General features: G+C 40.1%; 2 protein-coding genes and 1 non-coding gene across 3 annotated transcripts; all 3 read right to left on the reverse strand.

Moving 5' to 3' along the window:
• Positions 1-25: 25 nt before the first annotated feature.
• Positions 26-4,506, reverse strand: LOC142368231 (synaptonemal complex central element protein 1). The gene is made up of 9 exons (XM_075450363.1): positions 4,479-4,506; positions 4,345-4,407; positions 2,886-2,960; positions 2,661-2,708; positions 2,459-2,513; positions 875-964; positions 724-787; positions 532-598; positions 26-404 (listed from the first exon to the last, which is right to left on the reverse strand). The coding sequence occupies exons 1-9, from the start codon at positions 4,504-4,506 to the stop codon at positions 301-303; spliced, it is 594 nt and encodes a 197-aa protein (XP_075306478.1). The 3' UTR covers positions 26-300.
• Positions 3,088-3,219, reverse strand: LOC142368352 (U8 small nucleolar RNA). The gene has a single exon (XR_012767320.1). It is a non-coding gene; the product is annotated as a U8 small nucleolar RNA (small nucleolar RNA).
• Positions 4,507-5,828: 1,322 nt separating the features above from the next.
• grinaa (glutamate receptor, ionotropic, N-methyl D-aspartate-associated protein 1a (glutamate binding)) lies at positions 5,829-17,412 on the reverse strand. The gene is made up of 7 exons (XM_075449089.1): positions 17,298-17,412; positions 10,182-10,510; positions 9,596-9,714; positions 9,245-9,445; positions 8,989-9,117; positions 8,681-8,824; positions 5,829-7,656 (listed from the first exon to the last, which is right to left on the reverse strand). The coding sequence occupies exons 2-7, from the start codon at positions 10,477-10,479 to the stop codon at positions 7,507-7,509; spliced, it is 1,041 nt and encodes a 346-aa protein (XP_075305204.1). The 5' UTR covers positions 10,480-10,510; positions 17,298-17,412; the 3' UTR covers positions 5,829-7,506.
• Positions 17,413-18,454: the final 1,042 nt, after the last annotated feature.

Below are 18,454 nucleotides of genomic sequence, written 5' to 3' on the forward strand. Positions count from 1 at the left end.
CACGACGTCGTAACAGTTGCAGAGCTTTAACATCGATACAGAGCAGCACGCAGGAAGGCGACCAGTGACAAACACCCTTCACCAGTCACAGAATGTGAAATATTTCTGGTTTCATGCTTAAATCAACACAAACATTCCAGCAAAAGGCTGGATTATAAGTACAAGTTGATTCCTCACGGGACAAGAAATAAGACTCTGGAACAAAAAGCCAAAGAAACTGGGCCAAAATACAGTTTGAAAAGCCAATATTTCAGATGTCACCGGTCAGCTATCGAGCTCAACAGGTTTAATATGTCGGCTTTACTCCTGCTCGGTCGGTGCAGCTCCCGTATCCGACGGCTTCCTCATCTTCACCTTCTCCAGCTCCTCGTCGAGTGTTTGGAGCTGAGACAGCTTCTGTTGTTCTGTCAGAACCACAGGACAAAAGCAGATGATCAAATGTGTTGGAGAGGGAAAGCAAACACTGTATGCGTGTATAAATAAAATGTTTGACTGCGTCTGTGCACCGAGAGAAGAACGTGGGATACTAACCGGCTGATAACAGCTGACCTTTTGTGTTTTCAGCATTCTTCAACTCATCTGGGAGTCTCTCTGGAGCCTAATTCCTCATTTAAGGGACAACAAGGCTAATTTTAATCTTTCCATTTTTAACTTTTAGCAAGAATGTAGATGAAGAAATAAAGCCCAATCACTTTCTTATGTGACAAAACAAAAAAAACTCACAAAGACGGAGTGCAGTTTCTTGTGCTGCTCCATCAGTTGCTCGAGTTGGTTTTCAAATCTCATCCTGTTGGAAAAAACAGAGCTGACTTTTGTAAACCATTCGTGATTTTTCTCAACGCAACAATTCACTCTAATAATGTAAATTAGGTACCGCCGCTTCCGGTGTTTGAGTTTGAGCTGTTGGATTTCGCATCTGTACTGCTCCAGGAGTTCCTCGCTCGCCTTGTTCTGCTTCAGCTGTCTGCGAAACACACGCTTCATCACCGAGTGCGAGACATACGCACACACCTTGTCACTGAACTACACATTAAGCCGAAGGGATGCACGGCGAGTATGGCTGCTTTGGTACGAGCTTTAAAGCCTTTGGATTTGTGAAAAGAATGACCATGTTACAATTCGTGTGGGCTGCGTTTGGCTTTGATTCATGACGCTTGATTCAGTAACGAGTAAACTAACTAATTTACTGGGTTATTAATGCCCACCTGCTGGTTTTAATACTGAATCCATGCAATAATTACACAGAAAATGAAGAGTGTAGACACACGCTACCTAAGGATGTGATTTAAATGACAATCTATGCCAGATTATTTATACATCTCAAATGATGATAGCTTAGAAAAGTAAACGTATGTAATTATAACATTACAACATGAAATTATTTAGAAGCTTTGGAGCACCCCAGCTGTTTTACTGTAATTTAAGCTTTTCAGGACAGGTTGATATCCAGAAACGGCGCAACGCTAAGCACTGAAACGACAGCTAAAAGGTGAAAGACAGGAAAACATGTGAAACATCGTTGCTGCATAATGTGAGGACGACATTAGTTGGGACATATAGACAAACACACGTTTGGTGTGTAGAACACTCACAAAAGCCCTCATTCATACACCTGCGTCTGTCCTATTTCATACATGTGTCCTAAATGTCTTTGCACTGTTAATATTGCGTGTGTTGATATTGGAAGACCAATACATTTTCTATACAATGTACAAAAAAAACAAAACAACCAACCAGATACATTTGGTTTAATAATCTAATGCGCTCATTTCATTCAAGAATTTTTCTCAGACCACAAAGTCAAGAGCTGGAAAAATGATTAGGACAATAGTTCATTTCAGGAGGGGTGAGAAAAACTGCAATCATTACAGGAAGCCAGGCTGCTCGGGCAGGATTTCATCCAGCAACAAGACCGCGACTCAAAACCAAAGATGAAATGTGTTCAGCAGTAAGCTTCAGAGTCTCCAGCCCCACACAGCTGATTTGGGATGAATTCAACTCAACCCACAGGTGGAAAATATCGGAGCTTTCAACTGCTTGATGTGTGATTTTTGTTCATTAAATATAGAATTCAAGATTTCACTGATTATTTTCTTTCTTTCCCATTCTTAGTTTGATTTTCTTTCCCCCTATGCTTTCATTTCTGAATAAACCGAGACACCAAGCAATTTAAAAACTGAGGCATTGTGAAACAAGCAGGGGATGGGGGGGGGGGGACTGCTCGGAAAAGTCTTGAAAAATATGGCACAAAGAGGTCAAAAACCTGGAGAGGCAAAATCATTTTCCACAGACACAAAGTAAGTCAATTTGGTCAGAACAGAAATTAAAACAACTGTTGAGCTTTGTTAAGAGACATCTGGGAAGATGCTGCCATCTAGTGCTACAAATCCCAAAGGCATGTTTACGTTCGGCGCAGGTTTTTGATGGTGAAACACTTCTCCTCATGTGTGAAGCTTACCTGGCAGCATCCTGACCAGACTCTTCACACTGGAGCTGCAACTTCCTGCACATCTCTGAGAAATAAAAAACCATCACTGTGATCATGCTCTCCGACATATTCACTCAGTTCAGCTGCATTTACTAAATGGGGACAATGCCTGCACACACACACACACCATGTCACACCACGTGACAACAGATTTAAAATCGTTTTGGGGTACCTTCTCTTTCTTTATGGATTCCCTCCAGCTGATAAGCTTCAGCCTGGACTGAAAAAACAAGGAAACGTAATGGCCTCGGAGCTAAAGTGAACATTACAATAAACCAACGAATCCTGGCATAAAACGCTCATCAATTGCTAACATGACTGTAACTACAGGTACATACAGTAGGTTCAGTTATTACATATGGATAAAATCAAATGATCAATTGTGATTGAGTCTCACAAGTTTCCAGGTTCTTCTCCAGTGTGTCTCTGACAGATTTGATCTCCCTAATTTCCTTTTCCAAGACTGTTCTACCTGAAATTACATTAAGGTAGTTAGTTAGCTACTTAGCTTTGTGATACAGTGTTTAAATATTCATGATTATATGTTAATAGTTTCAGACGTTATCTATTTAAAAGATTCCTTGATGTTGTACATTTATGTCAGAATGGGTCATGCAGGGTGTTGCTGTTCCCTACAAGACGGAGATATAATCATATCTCATGACTCTCCATTCATCATGTTCTGAAACTCCACGGATGGAGTAACAGGTAAGGATGTACCTCACTGACGAGGACGATTAACAGCTGTGAGCAACGATATATCCACGACGCGCAGTTGTCTTACTCATGGTTTTAAATGACAAAAATGATCAATACGATTTACATTTAACATGAACCGACGCGTCTGCTTGCTTTATTTCTAAATCGCTATTTGTCAACTCCTAAAGTACCGGTTACAGTCTGTTATTTCTTTTAAACTGGATGGAAATATTAAGCTTATTAGCATATCGTCACCAGAACACGCGCCTCTTATTGGTTGACACGTCAACAACGATTTTATTTTTTACCTAAATCAAACCTTGAAGTTTAGGTGCTTTCTCGTACACATGTTATTTCGCTATACCTGGAAAGCTGTTAACATTGCCGTTTTTCACGGTGTTTAGGATTAAAAGAAAAACAAAACGAAAAGCCAACGCGACTAAGAAGCGGAAGCGGAAAGACTACCGAAAGTGTCAAAATAACTCCTTCACATTCTAATATAACTACGTTACCAGCTGAAATGACCAGATAAGCTACTGATGAATGATTGTAACTGATATGTTTCCAATTATCCCAATAATAGCATCCTATGATGACTTTTGTCAAATAAATAATGCACAAATCTACGATTTAACCCAAAATAACCATAACACGATGGGGCGCATGCGCATCATATGGCAATTCAACACGAAGAAGGAAAAACGTGACTCCTTTTTGTTCAACCTTTTAGATTACAAAAGTATCGACGAACCAAGTCAACATGGTTCTATCGCAATATATAGTATAAAAGGTGTAGTTAAAACCTATTTACAGCGTCATTTAAAGACTCATTATGATTTTTTACTTAACTTACTTTACATTACACTTGAAAAAAAAAGAAGATTAAATGAAGTCAAATAAAAAATACAGACTTGATTTAATTTGGTCAAAATGAAAAGCGGAAGATCAATGCAAACATTCAGGGCGGTGTGTAAATAAATAACACCCCACACAAACTCAGAATCAAAGTTATCCCTGTTTGTCCAAAAGATGGCGCTATTGAGTATGAGCGCCCCCACAAGGCTACACTTTTCTTACAAAGGCAAAATTGTTATTTGACAAACACAAAATTAGCAGCAATTTACAACATTTAAAGCAAAAAGTCGTGGGGAAAGTACCTTGCTGCAGTCTCCTTAGCTTTCCCATCAGTTGTTCAACTTTGGGCTCCTGCAGCTCTAAGCCTGACACACATGAAAGTACATTAAAACTTTGTAAAGTGATTTGTTATGTTTTCCAGCTTTGACTGGTTTACCTTCTCTCGGTGGTGTAATGTTAATCATGCCCTCGATGTTGAATCGTGCTTTTTTTTACACAAAAGGAAACACTAATTAGGTGAAAAGTCTCCTGTTTGACTTCTTGTACAGCGTTTAGCTGCCTGAGGCAGGGGTGACCGGGTTAAGATGCTCACTTATTATCATTTAGTTGCCATTAACGGCCACATAACTCAGGCTTGAGTGGGTTAAATGAATCCTACAAGCCTTAAGTGCAATTCAAGCTTCGTCTCTGACTGCTTTGGTAAAGTAAGTGGAAAACGTGCACAAACTGCACCTGCACCGTAACAGAGCCGTTATACGTTGGCCAACTGACACTGCTAGCTTAGTTTAGGCTAAATACTGTTGAAGCTGTTTGAAAAAAACAACTTAAAAAAGTCAGGGTCAGTTTACCGAAAGATAAATTGGAAAACACTGCGGATATTAGTTACATCTACTCTATTCTTTACCTGCCAGTTTGCTCATGTTTATTCAGTCTTTGTCGACGTGCCCACTTTGTCTCCCAGACGGACAGAAAGGAGGACAGTGAGGACCCCAGATGCTGATAACAGGCCCCCTTTATGGTCAAAAATATTGTCTCATATTGGTTATTTCTGGATGTCAGTAGCCCTTTGATATTAACTGGTCATTTATTTTTAGGTAATGTAATGTAACTTTACTTTGTTTCTGCGTACAATTTGAGGCTTTTTTTTTTTTTTTAAATCTCATTTTTGTGTTTTATAAACATTTATCCAACCCAATTATTAGTATCTTTGTGGTCATATTGCATATCGTTGCCCTTACACCTTTTAATTGGCATACCTTCTGTATCTCCGTTTCTGGGATACATCCAGTGGTCCATTGGGCCCTTGAGCCTGTACCCAGTTCCCTCATTCAGAAATGTATCCATGCATTAAAGTGAAAGCCAAAATTTGCCTCTAATTTGACCCAAAGCTATACGCTGATTGATGCTGGACACGGACATCCTCATAGGAAAGCAGAAACATGCCCATTTATGGCACGATCGTCACACGGAAACTTTACTAAGGCTTCATCTTTTATTGAAGAAACATGAACATTAAATGACTTCATGTCACAAAGAAATAAGGTTTGACTCTTAAAAAAAATCTAAGCAATGTTCATTTAACTTGTTGTTAGATGGAGATATTTATGATCAAATAAATATGGTGAGAATACCGGCGTATAGTTCATACACACGTTCATCCACCCAGACTTTGAGCCAGGAACCTCCTTGTTTTATTAGAACAACTTCTTCATGTAAACTCAAGACGTTACGCTTTCTTTTCAAATGAACCCGCTGAAACGTGAGTCAACACACGGCACTCCACATCTTTACACTGTAGAAGTTTTAATGAAAAGCGAACAGCTGTGTCGAGGATTTCAATTCAACTTGATGCAAATATACAATGCGAACAGACCTACAAAGCCCAAACTTCATCTATACACATCAAACCACAACGGTGTCCCTATGTACACTTACATGTTAGTTGGATACTAACACAATATCTTTTTTAAAAAAGGCCTAACAGGGCTGCCAAACAACACTGTGTGCATTATCAGCACATGCAAATGAAGCAAAGGTCATGCAAGATGTGTCAATATAAAAGAAATTGGAGTAAAAATATTCATGTTAAATACATCCTTCAACTTCTCCGTTTTGCATGTGGAAAGATTTTGGCTATTAGTGCATGTTGATTATTTTTGTTTGATGTCAGATAGTGTTTTTATGAATTTATAATAAACCTTAACACATTTTTCTTTATAATAGCATAGCTCTGGCTTCCCTGAACTCTTTTCCACCAACGTCAAAGCAACCCTGTTACCTACATCAGATTTCGACAAATCACTTCTAAGCTCCTTCAAGTCCGGCGTCTGTTCACTTCAAAGTTTGAAAAGGATCAGCTTCTTAGAAAACAGCAATATTAGTTGTAATGAGACAAAATAAATAGGACAAGTTTCACTTCACATTAGTGACCACACAGAAGGGGGGAAGCAGTGAAGACGGCAAAGAAAAATGAAGAGATGTTAAAAGAGGATTTCCACAAATAATTCTTCCTTTTGGAAAGATATTCCACACGGATACATTGTTTATAATATATACTTCTTTATGTTCATGTGTGTCAAACGCCAGGTGGAGATATTCATTCTTAAACCATTAAAACATTGTTGTATATCAGAGCACATTTTCCCCAAAAAGCGACACATCCGTACAAATCTCTCCAGCATGCCTTCAGAGGTAGGAAGAGGGGAATTTACTGGCATCATGTACAGCATGACACTCAACTATGTACAGCGGTAACAAGCGAGCTAGAGGTTTTCCTCTGGTAGATCCAGAGAATCGTATCTGTACCGCATCTTCAGCTGTGTTTCAGATTTTTGCCATGCACGGTTAGTTCACACCAGTGGGCTGGAAAGGACAGACGAGTTTAAAGAAATAAAAAGAGATCTGAAAGAGGTGGGTGTCTCTAACATTAACTTCAGGCAAAGTTGTTTTTTTGCATCAATAAAGTCCCCCCGCCCCCCTCGGCACACTTTTTTTTTTGTTTTTCCTTTTTAAATCTCGGCAGCATGGCAGGTGCTGAGTGTCAAGCAGCCAGAGGATAACACGTTTTTATTTTGCATGTGCCGAGCCAAGCTGGAAGTCGTGGGGTGGGTGATGTAGACGCAGCCATCTGTGTTAGTAAAAGCAGACGACAGTTAGAGCAAGGAGAGTGGTCAAAACTGAGGACAGACCGTAACGATTCGCCATTAATGGCGAAGTTTGAATGGGAGTGAATGAATAATGCCCCCTCTCAGCTGCATCTTATGGCATGCTGCATCTCCTCCACAGCAAAACCACGTGCTGAAAAGACAGAACTTTGTATGTGCGTGCGTGCGTGCGTGCGTGAGATAAGAGAGGGAACAATGGGGAAAAAGTTAAACGAGGCAGAGAGAAAGGGCATGTTAGCAACGTTTAACAATAGGTGGAGACATTCTCCCTCTCCCTGCGGTTCTCCTTAAGGTGCAGCCTCAATCACGGGAGCGTCCCACAATAGCCAGGATGTAGAGGAAAATGTTGATGATGTCAGTGTAGAGGTTGAGGGCGGCAAAGATGTACTCCTCTGGACTGAGGGACAGCTTCTTGTTGCCCAGAAGAAGTTGGGTGTCGACAGCCAAAAACTGCAGAGTAAAGGTGGAATTTGTCATTTCAAAAGCTTCATACACTCGCCAGCTAAGAAGATTAAAGGGATAGTTCGCCTCTTTTGACATGAAGCCCCCTTCGTATCACTGCATGCTATGTAGACCGTGCAGCAAACACCGTAACAGGCGCGGCTGTCGGCAGGTGGCAGCACGCAGTGATACGAAGGGAGAGAAAATAGCGTCAAGCGATTGTGAGGTTTTGAGAACGCCTTATTTTTTAAGCCCCAGCCAACTAGCCGGACTACTTTCGTCAACGCCAAAACGAGGCTGGAACTCGGCTCACAGGACGCAGTGGGGGGTAAGTCAATGTTCATAAATGATATTGCTAGTATGGGATGTCATACAGCTTCATGTCAAAAGAGGTGAACTATCCCTTTAACACAGAAATACTTTATTACCTCATTAAAAGGGGCCTGAAAAAGAGGTAAATCTAACAATAACCCAAACCGTCTCATTCATGTATGATAATTTACTGATATGTGCATTAAAAGGGGACCGACTGATGTTAAGTTCCTGTTTGAGACAGACAAGATTAAGACCACTTTAATATTTTGGATATGTGTAAAATAAATAAACAAGACTGCCAAAAAAACACCAAAGTATCATCTATGTTTGGGATTAAAGTATCACAAAGCAGAACGAGTGTTTTAAAGAACATTTAGCGACTCACAAAGAGCCATTTTCTGGCGTTTTCCTTCTTCTGTTGGCCCACAGCGCTTGTGTTATCCTCGACACAATTAAATATTCATAGAGTCTGACACTCACAACATGGGAGCATTCAGAACAAAAAAAAGGGGAATCTTCTCCCCATCTGAACTGTGTCTACACTGAAATTCCACAACTGTAATCATGTTTTCTAGAGGGTGGAACAACACTTTGATGTTCACGGGGAAAATTAATAAGCCAACCGTCTCTGGAGATGCTAATATCATAAGCAAGTGCAGGTTTGTATTTATTTTTCAAAATACGAGGCGCGTGTAAAAAAAAAAAAAAAAAAACTTACGCAGGTGAACAGCAGTGCCCCCAGCGAGGCATAGACGATGTGCAGGATCTTGTGGCGGATGAAGATGCAGAGGATGGAGAAGAGCACCAGCACGATCAGGCACACAAAGAGCACGCCCCGACAGGAAGTGAAGTCGTACTTGCTCTGTGGTGAAAAATGAGAGAAAACACTCAACGTTAGCTATTTGAAAAAAAACTTTCAAACCACTTTTTTCCAATTATTGATGAAATATAAAATAATTTGAGTGATGTGTGTGTGTGTGTGTGGACATCTGAATAAGGAATCAGCAGGATTTTTTGGGTGCTGACCTGCAGAGAGAAGAGGACGACAGTGAAGCAGACGACCGCAGTGATGCCCACAGCCATGATGACGGTCTCTGTGTCGTAGAAGCTGGCGATCATGCCCACCATGTAGGAGAGGCTCAAGGTCAGGATGGACTGCAAGAAAAAAGTAGTTCAGTTTGCATGTTTTTTGTCTCAGAGTATCCTTATGTTTGTACAGATGAATATTACAAAATCAGTTTCAAATTTTTTTTTTAATTTTATCATAAGGGCATATTCCTACCAGAGCAACCAAATTCCAGGGGTGCTTGCGGCGAAAATCTCCACAGCAGCTCAGGACGATCAGAGACACAAAGAAGACTGCGTAGGACACGTAGTATGTCCACGGATTACGACGCACAAAGTACTTGGCATCATCGACAAAGGTGAAGACGGCAACAAAAGAAAAAGTGACCAGGAGCTGCACTGTGAGAACCATGAAGACCTGATGAGAACAAAGAGAAAATAAGCTTTTTTTTGAGATGAAGAATCATGTTTTGGTAGTATTTTGTACTTGTGCGAGTAACAGTAACATCACACGCTTTAGTTTGCAGCCGTCTGAACCAATTCACCTACTACACATAAATCGCCCTACTTTTCTGATGAAGGCTTGTCGGATGCGCTTGTCCTCAAAGCCAGAGTTGGTGAATTCTTCGTTGTCGTAGTAAGATGGAGGCACGTCGCCATGGTAACCAGGGCTGCCCGCAGGAGCTTCTAAATGACGATCACAGGAGGGTTAAAAATGAAGCAGCGAGCAAAGCAAATGGCCAAGCGTTTGTGTTGTTTTCAGTAAACAGATTACAGTATTGATTATCACTTGATTGCTCGTTCATCTAAAATGGGTAATAAGTAAAGTGCTCTCTTGTTGAAAGGACTGAAAATTCGCTCCAACTGCTCGCCAACCAGTGGAGAAATTCACTAAAAGAGAAAATAACATCCATCTATCCATTCATCGATCCCATACGATAGCTTTAACATGGAAAGGCTGTATGCAGTAAGTGGGAAATTATAACAACTTTGTATGGTACACATCATTTCATTTCATTTTTTTCTTTTGCAAGAATAACAAGTAAACTGTTTATATAAAGCCCAACATAACTAAACCCCAAATGATGACATGTTACAAAAACAAACAAACAGTCTACACATAAATGCCTCGGGCCTTGTATTAAACAACTCACCCATGGGGTCACCACGAAAGCCCTGCTGTTCCTGTTGATAGGGCCCCTGAGGGTAGGGTCCCTGTGGATAGGGCATCTGAGGGTACGGCATCTGCGGGTAAGGACCAGGGGCGAAACCTGGACCCGCCTGGGCGAAGCCGGGTTGTCCATACCCACCAGCTGATGGGTACGGTCCCCCTGGACCTTGGCTGTAGTTGGGAGGGGGCATGCCGAAACCTGCCTGAGGGGGTCCATAGATGTTGCTATGGAGGGGGTTGTTCTCACCCATAGTAGGGTATCCACTTTTGTCCTGAGACATGGTGTGAAGGAATGCTCACAGCTGCAATAATCTATGAAAAGGAGGCAGAATTATACAATAATTATTGCTTGAATATCTGTATTCCACAATAATATACTTTGAACATGTACAGAGGTCTGAATCTAAGCTTTTGCACTGGAGATATTTGCACAACTTGATGGTGAATCTTACTTCTTAACCTTCCATGAGGGAAGCAGACACAAAATAATAATAGTCAAACATTTAGGCCAAACTGGCAAAGACACAAACAGTGCATCTAACTGATTAAAAGAGTGACAGAAAATCAAATAATGCTGCATGAACAGAGGACAGCGACTTAACAGAGCAACAAGATGTTGTCTTTCTATTTCATAAATATACAAAGTTATCGTCACACAGTATACAAGTTGGATTTCAAAAGAATATGGTTATATAAAAAGCTTCAAAAACATAAAGACCTGGTGAATGCTTCTCTGTAAAATATAATTTAAAAATCATTCATGTTGCAATGGTTCCTTCGGTTGCTCTTCCTAAATACTTGAATTCTTCTTTTATAAGGTCTTAAATACTATTCCCCTTTCAACCGAAGGGCTTCTTCTTCTGTTATTCAGGTAAAATGTCTTTTTAAAAGAACTTATTTAGGCTTTAAAGCCTGGTTTCCTTTTATTCAAGTTTGGAGGAGTCAGAAAGCATCAACTAACGATCTACTGTTGGAAAATAGGCCTCAATAGTTCATAACCTTTTGGATGAGACATCCCTTTAATCTGAAAATGAATTGGAAAGTTGTGTCAGCATGATCCGAGAAGAAGAAGAATATTAGATTCTTGTGAATGAATGAGATCTCGGTGGACATTTCCACTGCAGGCAATACAAAACTGTCAATCTCACTTATTGACTGTACTGGTGTTACATGTAAGGTGAGGGAAGGATAGACGGTGAGAGAGACTGCTTACGCTGTCACTGTCGGAGTACAAATGGATGCAAATGTACAATTAACCCATTTAGAAGGGATGGAGCATACACATCATTTGCTTTCAGACACTTTCATGCTTTTACCTTTGAGGCCTGATCTTATTAAGCTTTTCATCATTTTGAAGAAACACAAAATCTGACTGAAGTACAGATGAACACAAAAGGTAAGGTGAATATTTTACTAACAAAGAAAAAAAAGTTTCATCTAAACTCACAGTTTTTATTTCATATTTGTAGTTTCAACAGAAGCTAGGATGGAAAAGGTTTAGTAGATAATTCTGTCGGTCTTTTCAGGGAACACTATTTTTAAATTTTTTTTTAAATGTGACTAAGCTCTGAACAGGTTAATCTGCTTTGGCAAACAGAGAAGTCTGACGCATTGTCCAATACTGCAATGATTCGATCCCCATCCCACTTGCCTCCTTGCACAGACTACAAAAGCGGTTTCTGTTTCATTCCCATTGCAGTTAACACCAATAACAAGACATCTACATCCACAAAGAAAACTGAAATCTCTATGTAGGGTGCAAACGTGCCACAGTCAACAGCAGAAAACTTCTAGGCAGGACGGGTGTCACAATCCACTGAGCTAATTGATGAGTTTGAAGGAGGGGAGAGGGATGGCTTTGCAGTGGTGCATGTTGCATGGGCCTGTAGTGTTTGAATGATGCATTTTACACAGCCGTGTATGTAGATGCAAACACAACTTCTATATTTACGTCGTATCTGTCACATCGCACCACCTTTAAAAACATCCCAAATGAAAGGAATATGCATTCAGATGCCAATCAGAGCACTAAGAATCATGTTTTCCCGGCTGTGCTCCTTCCCCTCCTTCTTTCCAGGCCAGACTGAATTAACAGAAAGTGTTATGCAACTCTGCTCCATGTTGCTCTGGCAAATGCATTCAGACTCCAGAGGGTGTCCTCATGATCCACGTCTGTGCATCACTAGGACAGCGCAGTGAGACACTGCAGACAAACAGGCTGCCAGTGCTTCATGCTGACATTCTCCATTAAGATCATAACAGATTGCAATTATTATCTAAGGAGCCAAAACATCTGGACAACAACGGTTGAGCCAGGCGGGAACATTCTTTATGCGAGGATCACAATTATGCTAAATTTCTAGGAGAATTTATGTTAGTTAAATGTTTGATCTGCAGTCAGTATTAGTCTAAAAAAAAAAAGATCAATATCTCTGTAAAGACTGGGTCCAAGTGGCTGTGTAGCTGTGCAGCTGTGTCTGCTTATGTCACACAGGAGATGATACCCTCAATATCTCTTTAATGTCCTGCTACACTGTTTGTTAGTGCACATTTTAATTACTTTTAAAAAGAACCGTCTCAAGCATTTGTTTAGAGACATAATTCTTCTTAATATTGCCCCTCGGTAATGAAAACACTTTTCCGTTGCTTTTTATTCCCAGTGCAGGTATTATGGGGACATACGACTCAAGAGTCATCAACTGATAATAAGACATGCTGTCAAAGCATGTGATCTCCTCACAGTCCAATGTCCACGGACAGCAATTAAGCTGTTCAGGAGTTTATCGGTAGGACCGGACGCTCAAATCGCCACTGAAGTACTAATGGAAGCTATTAACACTTACCAAAAATAACTTTCATCACTGATGAACCCCAATTAGCTCATGCCGTTTTCCTCTCACTGTTTAATGTTTCAGTATACAAGATATCAGGGGGGAAAAAAACTTATTACAGCTACTTTAAGTTCACAATAATGTATTCAAATGGCTCGTTTTGTCAGACAAATGCAATGAACCTTGAGCTGATTGTTGACAAATGCAACAATGACGAGTAGACAGAGAGATCAATAAGAGAAACTGTGTCTAGGGCAAAAAAAGAAATTGTAACTTCAAAAGCAATAATTTTCGCTTCCACTCTGTACTTCACCGATAAGTATTGAGAAGTTCAGTGACTACCATGAGGAAAAATTAATAATCTGCTTTTTTAAACATGATAATATAAACAAAGCATGATTTTTCATTTGCATAAATCGGTCAAGAATCTTACAGATGATGTTTAACAAAAGTAACTTCCCACTGTGTGTTTTTTAATGCTGAATTCATCTGCACTGTTCTGTTCATATCTTTTTTATCTGAGGATTACCTTGCATAATCCAAAGTAACGCAGAACACAGGGCAGCGAATGAGACACTAAAATCATTAAATGTGTACAGAGTCACAACAGTTACGTCAGCATAGACACTCTTCTTCTTTGATGTTATGACAGCAGGGCTATTTTCCCCCCATTTTTTTTATCTTGAGTTATACATACATGTAGCTGTAAGGATCATAAAAGCACAATAAAAACAGAGCAAGAGGTATTAAAAAAAATAGAGTAACCGGAGAGAAATTTAGTTAAGGGCACTGGAAGCTTGCGTCCGCTCCAACAGCCTCTGAGTTCAAATTAGCAAAACCATATTAGTTTCACCTCAATGTCTGAAAAGACACAGTGTTTCTTTTCCTTTTCCTTTTTCTCCTTTCTTTTCTTTAGGAGAAGGTCTAAGACAGGGTTCATACAGCTTTACAAGTATTACGTTGGAGGTTTCAAATCCTCTTAGGAGAGATGCGATGGATAAAAACAGTGCCACTATCCCCGGCCTCTGCCGATGGCTATCGCTATGGGGAATTAGGTTAAAGGGACAGATTCAGTGGGTTAGTCAATACCGCCAGGAAGCCTAGTTAACACAATCAGGCGAGCACAATACCTCGACAAACCCATGCACAACATGCCATGTGCATGAGTTGATGCCAGCTCAGAAAAGCAGTCAGTGTAGAATTATGACATTTGTTGTCGCAATGTAAAACAGTTGTGCTTTCACTTCATAAGACAGCCAATGCAGCAATTCGGGAGGAAAGACACCGTCATCGTGACACGTTGTGTCAGCAGCAGCTCTGACCAGGTCAAACCTGCAGACGCCTCGCCTCACATCAGATAGTTAACACTGTACAGCAACACACTGCCACCACTGTTGAGTAAAAATCTGAAAAATACTGTGTTATTATCTTCTTTCTATACAAAGAATATTTCATTTAATTAACCTCATGTTGCATTTAAATGTTTCTCTTTTTTTTTTTTCCTCGACCTAAAGGGATATGCCACCGCCAGGCCAAATTAAGTGTATCCCCGCATTCCCGAGGCATAAATAAGTGTGTGGGAGCGTTTTCCTGGCGACCCAGGCATTGTCCGAATCTCACAGCACTGACCACTGCTTGGTTGCGCGTAATACATACATGCTAGCGTCGCCAGCGTCGCCACTCGAAATATTTCGCCCAACGTGAATTAATTTACTTGATTTACCTTCTAATTACTGTGTGAGTGGTGTACTTTCACATCAAGTGCAAATGACTGTGTAAATCTACACAGAAGGCTTGTTTTGCTCATGTCGGTTTGGGAACTAGTTTCAGGTGCGGAAAACACAGCCGAAGCACACTCCCCGCTACGTCTTTGGGAATCCCCCCCCCCCCCCCGACTTCCTAAAATTAAATTAATTCACGTTGGGCGAAATATTTCTAGTGGCGACGCTGGCGACGCTAGCATGTATGTATTACGCGCAACCAAGCAGTGGTCAGTGCTGTGAGATTCGGACAATGCCTGGGTCGCCAGGAAAACGCTCCCACACACTTATTTATGTCTCGGGAATGCGGGGATACACTTAATTTGGCCTGGGGGTGGCATATCCCTTTAACTGAATGTTTTCCCTCATGGCAGAGACATGACGGGTGCAGTTTACACCAAATACCTGCTTTGTTTTCTCATTAAGACAGAATTTACTTTCAGTATTTCAACAGCATTCCTCTATTACCTGAGAATAGCCTGTTGTAAAAATATTTTCTATCCCAGCTGGCAACAACATAACCGAAGTTATAGCAAGTTAGAGTTAAAGTCAAATTTTCACTCCATTCAGTTTTGGCAAGCAGTTAAAGTAAATTCACCACACCACACAAAACTGAAGCTTAAAAACACTGATTTATTCAAAACATTCTGGGTACAAAAATGGATTTTGTGGGACAAGGCCCTGTGGAAATGTAGTATTTCCAGACTTGCTTCAAACAAGTAAGTTTACATACTGCATCCTAAAGCGAGGACACTTATCAGTGCCACATGACATCAGATCATGGTCTGATAATAGACCATGCATGACAGCATCAAAATACCCCCGTTAGCTTCACTTAATATAAGGAAGTCAGACTTTAAGAAGAACTTTAGTCACTGTCAACAACACACCAAAGCAAATCATCTGTTGGACAGTTGAAAGAGACAAAGAAGGTAAAGAGCAAAGACGATAATACAGTTGTTGTAAATCTGTGTAAGATCTAGGGCTGTCAAATATATATATTTTTTAAAATGTGTCATTTACACAACATGTGCACAGTATCAGTATGGCAAAGACGGGTGTATTAATGAGGGCTGCATGCTAGTAAGAGACAGTTCTGCTTTGCACTGCTGCCGAAGTGAAGCCCTTGTTAATTCCCCTGAGATTAGCAACATATATCTTAATAATTTTTTAATACAATTTTCTGACCCAACATTTAGATGAGTTAATAATGATGTGTCAGCTGCCAGAGAAAGATCAGATCTTTAAAGTGTGGTTCGTCTTATTCATCGTGGAATACAAAATGATTAGATGCCAATAAAGGCTTAAAAAAAAAAAAAATACTAGCTTATCAGATCATGTATTATAACTTCATAATTCGAACTTTGGATAACGAGCAAACCGTTTTAGCTGAAAACACTGCATATGAAATAAGTTTAAGTAGTTTTCCTGGTTAATGTGTACATTCAACAAGAAATGGATCAGCATTGGTCAGCATCAGCTGTGAGTGGGCTTTAATGATAATAGAAGAAGTGACACTGTATGTGTTCTTCTCCAGGAGACAACTCATTATTCAGTGAAATAAATACATTAAAAGCATAGTAAGTAGTAGTTTATGCAAGAATCTATCTATGGTATCCCCTCAAAATCTGTGGGTGTACTGAAATATTAATGAATGTATGAGGCACATTTCAAAACGTTCACATTTAATGCACTGGACTGGAAAATGTCAGAAAATGGTTTTAAAACGTCGTCCATTTGGCTCGCATATTTAAATCAGAAACAAACAAAACAACGAGCATATATATGTACAGATTGGCCGCTTCCACTGATGGTAATGAATACCTATTCGTTATTGCTCATATATCAATAGATTCACAGCTCTTAAGCTACACAGATCATAAGTTTATGTAACGTAAAGTGACTTTTCGAGATAAAGGGAGATTACAGAAAAACAGCCAGCCGGGGAAGAGAGGAATAAGACACAGCTTATCTGCTTTTTTGTAGGCTGTGATCGACTAAAACCAAAACAGAAACACGAACACAGCACTGATACTGCTGCACCTGCAGACGCCGCATCTATATCTAGGCCTCAATAGCACGTAAATACGCTATGCGGTCATTTACTGCGATATATTCACACACATAACCGCCATGATGAACACCAGGTGGCCATTAAATACGGGACGTAAACAAACTGTCAGTGCACCACAGCAAAGCTCATCAAAATCAATTTATTCCTATGAGGTTTTTTTTTTAGGTGGGGGGGGCAGCTACCACACACCGCGTCACCCCCCAATGTTTGTTGTATTGTCAGCTCTCTTTACAGCCAGACCGCCATTCTAGATATTTTCTGCATAATACGGCTTTCTATCCTGCGGACGTTACGTGACGGTTGGTAACAGGCTTGATGCTAACAGTTTCCAGGGAAAGCGGTGGTCGCTTGTCGCGCTGTCAATAAAAAAAACCCCGACAGATAAAACACACAAAGACGCCGAGTATAGTCAAAACAGACGGTAACACACTTACCTTTAATGTAATTATTTCCGAGCAGCTACCGGCCTGAACTATCCTCCTCTCGGCGGCTCTGTGGACTCCAACTGAACAATTTACTGACGACGGCTAGGGCCGCTGACGACGCTTCACGGCGTGGTCACGTGGCTTATGGGAATCTCCGGTCATTACATAGAAAATTATACAATTTTAATTTATGTGCTGTCATAATGACGAAGAGTTTTTTCCACAACGTTATTAGGGCAATGAGAGGGAAAAGAAGCAGAAATTCTGAAGAAAGTGCTGCTAGGCCATAGAGAGTTCAAGATATTATATCAGGAGAGTCACATGAGTGATATGGTTTATTATCTTTCTGTTGTTTAATTTATTATTTGTTGTTTTCTATGCCCAGTGGGCATATGTGACTGTTATTTATAAATATGTATATATATATATATATTTTAATTTATTCTCTAAATTCCGGCTTGAAATAAATAAACAAATACAAATACAAATCATTTATATGGTCTATGCTTGGTTATCGTCCTGAGAACTCGCAGTTTAATTCTGTCATGTGGGTGTGACACACAAATCGACGACCTTTTGGTCAAGCACCATTTATGCAATCTCTGTAAGCCCTACTCTCCAGCTGGCTTCCTTTTAAAGGGGCAGGTATTGCAGAGAGGATTTTACTAAGGTAATCAGAAGTGAAGCTGTCAATGGATGAGGTGAAGGAGGGTCAGACAATAGAAATCATTATCACACTTATCTCTGGAGACACCCTTGAAACCATCCCAGAAATGGAAATATATTTCCACATGAGAATGAATGAAGAGGTGATTATATAATGCATTTCAATTCTGTAGTCAAACAACACCTGATGTCCACAAGACGATATAACATGAATCAGTAATATAAAAGTAAAAATTTAATTTGAACAGTTATTATTATGCTTGATGGGTTTGATGCAGTTCAACAAACACTAATTCAACCTCCATATTTCTCCATTGATTTAATTTTAAAGCCCAAACAGGTCAAATATCAAGTTTCATAATCCCAATTCCAGAAAAGTTGAGATGTTTTGTAAACTGTTTTAAAAACATGAAAGTTGTACAATTATATTCTATCAAACTCTGAACTGACTGGGAGTGAACAGTGGGAACTGGACTCACCAGTCTGTGTAAGACTGTACA

Source organism: Odontesthes bonariensis, chromosome 18 (assembly GCF_027942865.1).
Source record: "Odontesthes bonariensis isolate fOdoBon6 chromosome 18, fOdoBon6.hap1, whole genome shotgun sequence".
Lineage (NCBI taxonomy): Eukaryota > Metazoa > Chordata > Actinopteri > Atheriniformes > Atherinopsidae > Odontesthes > Odontesthes bonariensis.

Bases quoted from the DNA above. Each gene is read 5' to 3' on its own strand.
- grinaa (XM_075449089.1), bottom strand. From the start codon at position 10,479: ATGTCTCAGGACAAAAGTGGATACCCTACTATGGGTGAGAACAACCCC. The intron at 9,446-9,595 runs GTAGGGCGATTT...TGTTCTCATCAG, and splicing joins GACAAGCCTTCATCAGAAAA to GTCTTCATGGTTCTCACAGT. The intron at 8,825-8,988 runs GTCAGCACCCAA...TTTTCACCACAG, and splicing joins TCGTCCTCTTCTCTCTGCAG to AGCAAGTACGACTTCACTTC.
- LOC142368231 (XM_075450363.1), bottom strand. From the start codon at position 4,506: ATGATTAACATTACACCACCGAGAGAAG. The intron at 2,961-4,344 runs GTACTTTCCCCA...ATGTAATTTCAG, and splicing joins GCTAAGGAGACTGCAGCAAG to GTAGAACAGTCTTGGAAAAG. The intron at 599-723 runs GTGAGTTTTTTT...ATGAGGAATTAG, and splicing joins AGAAACTGCACTCCGTCTTT to GCTCCAGAGAGACTCCCAGA.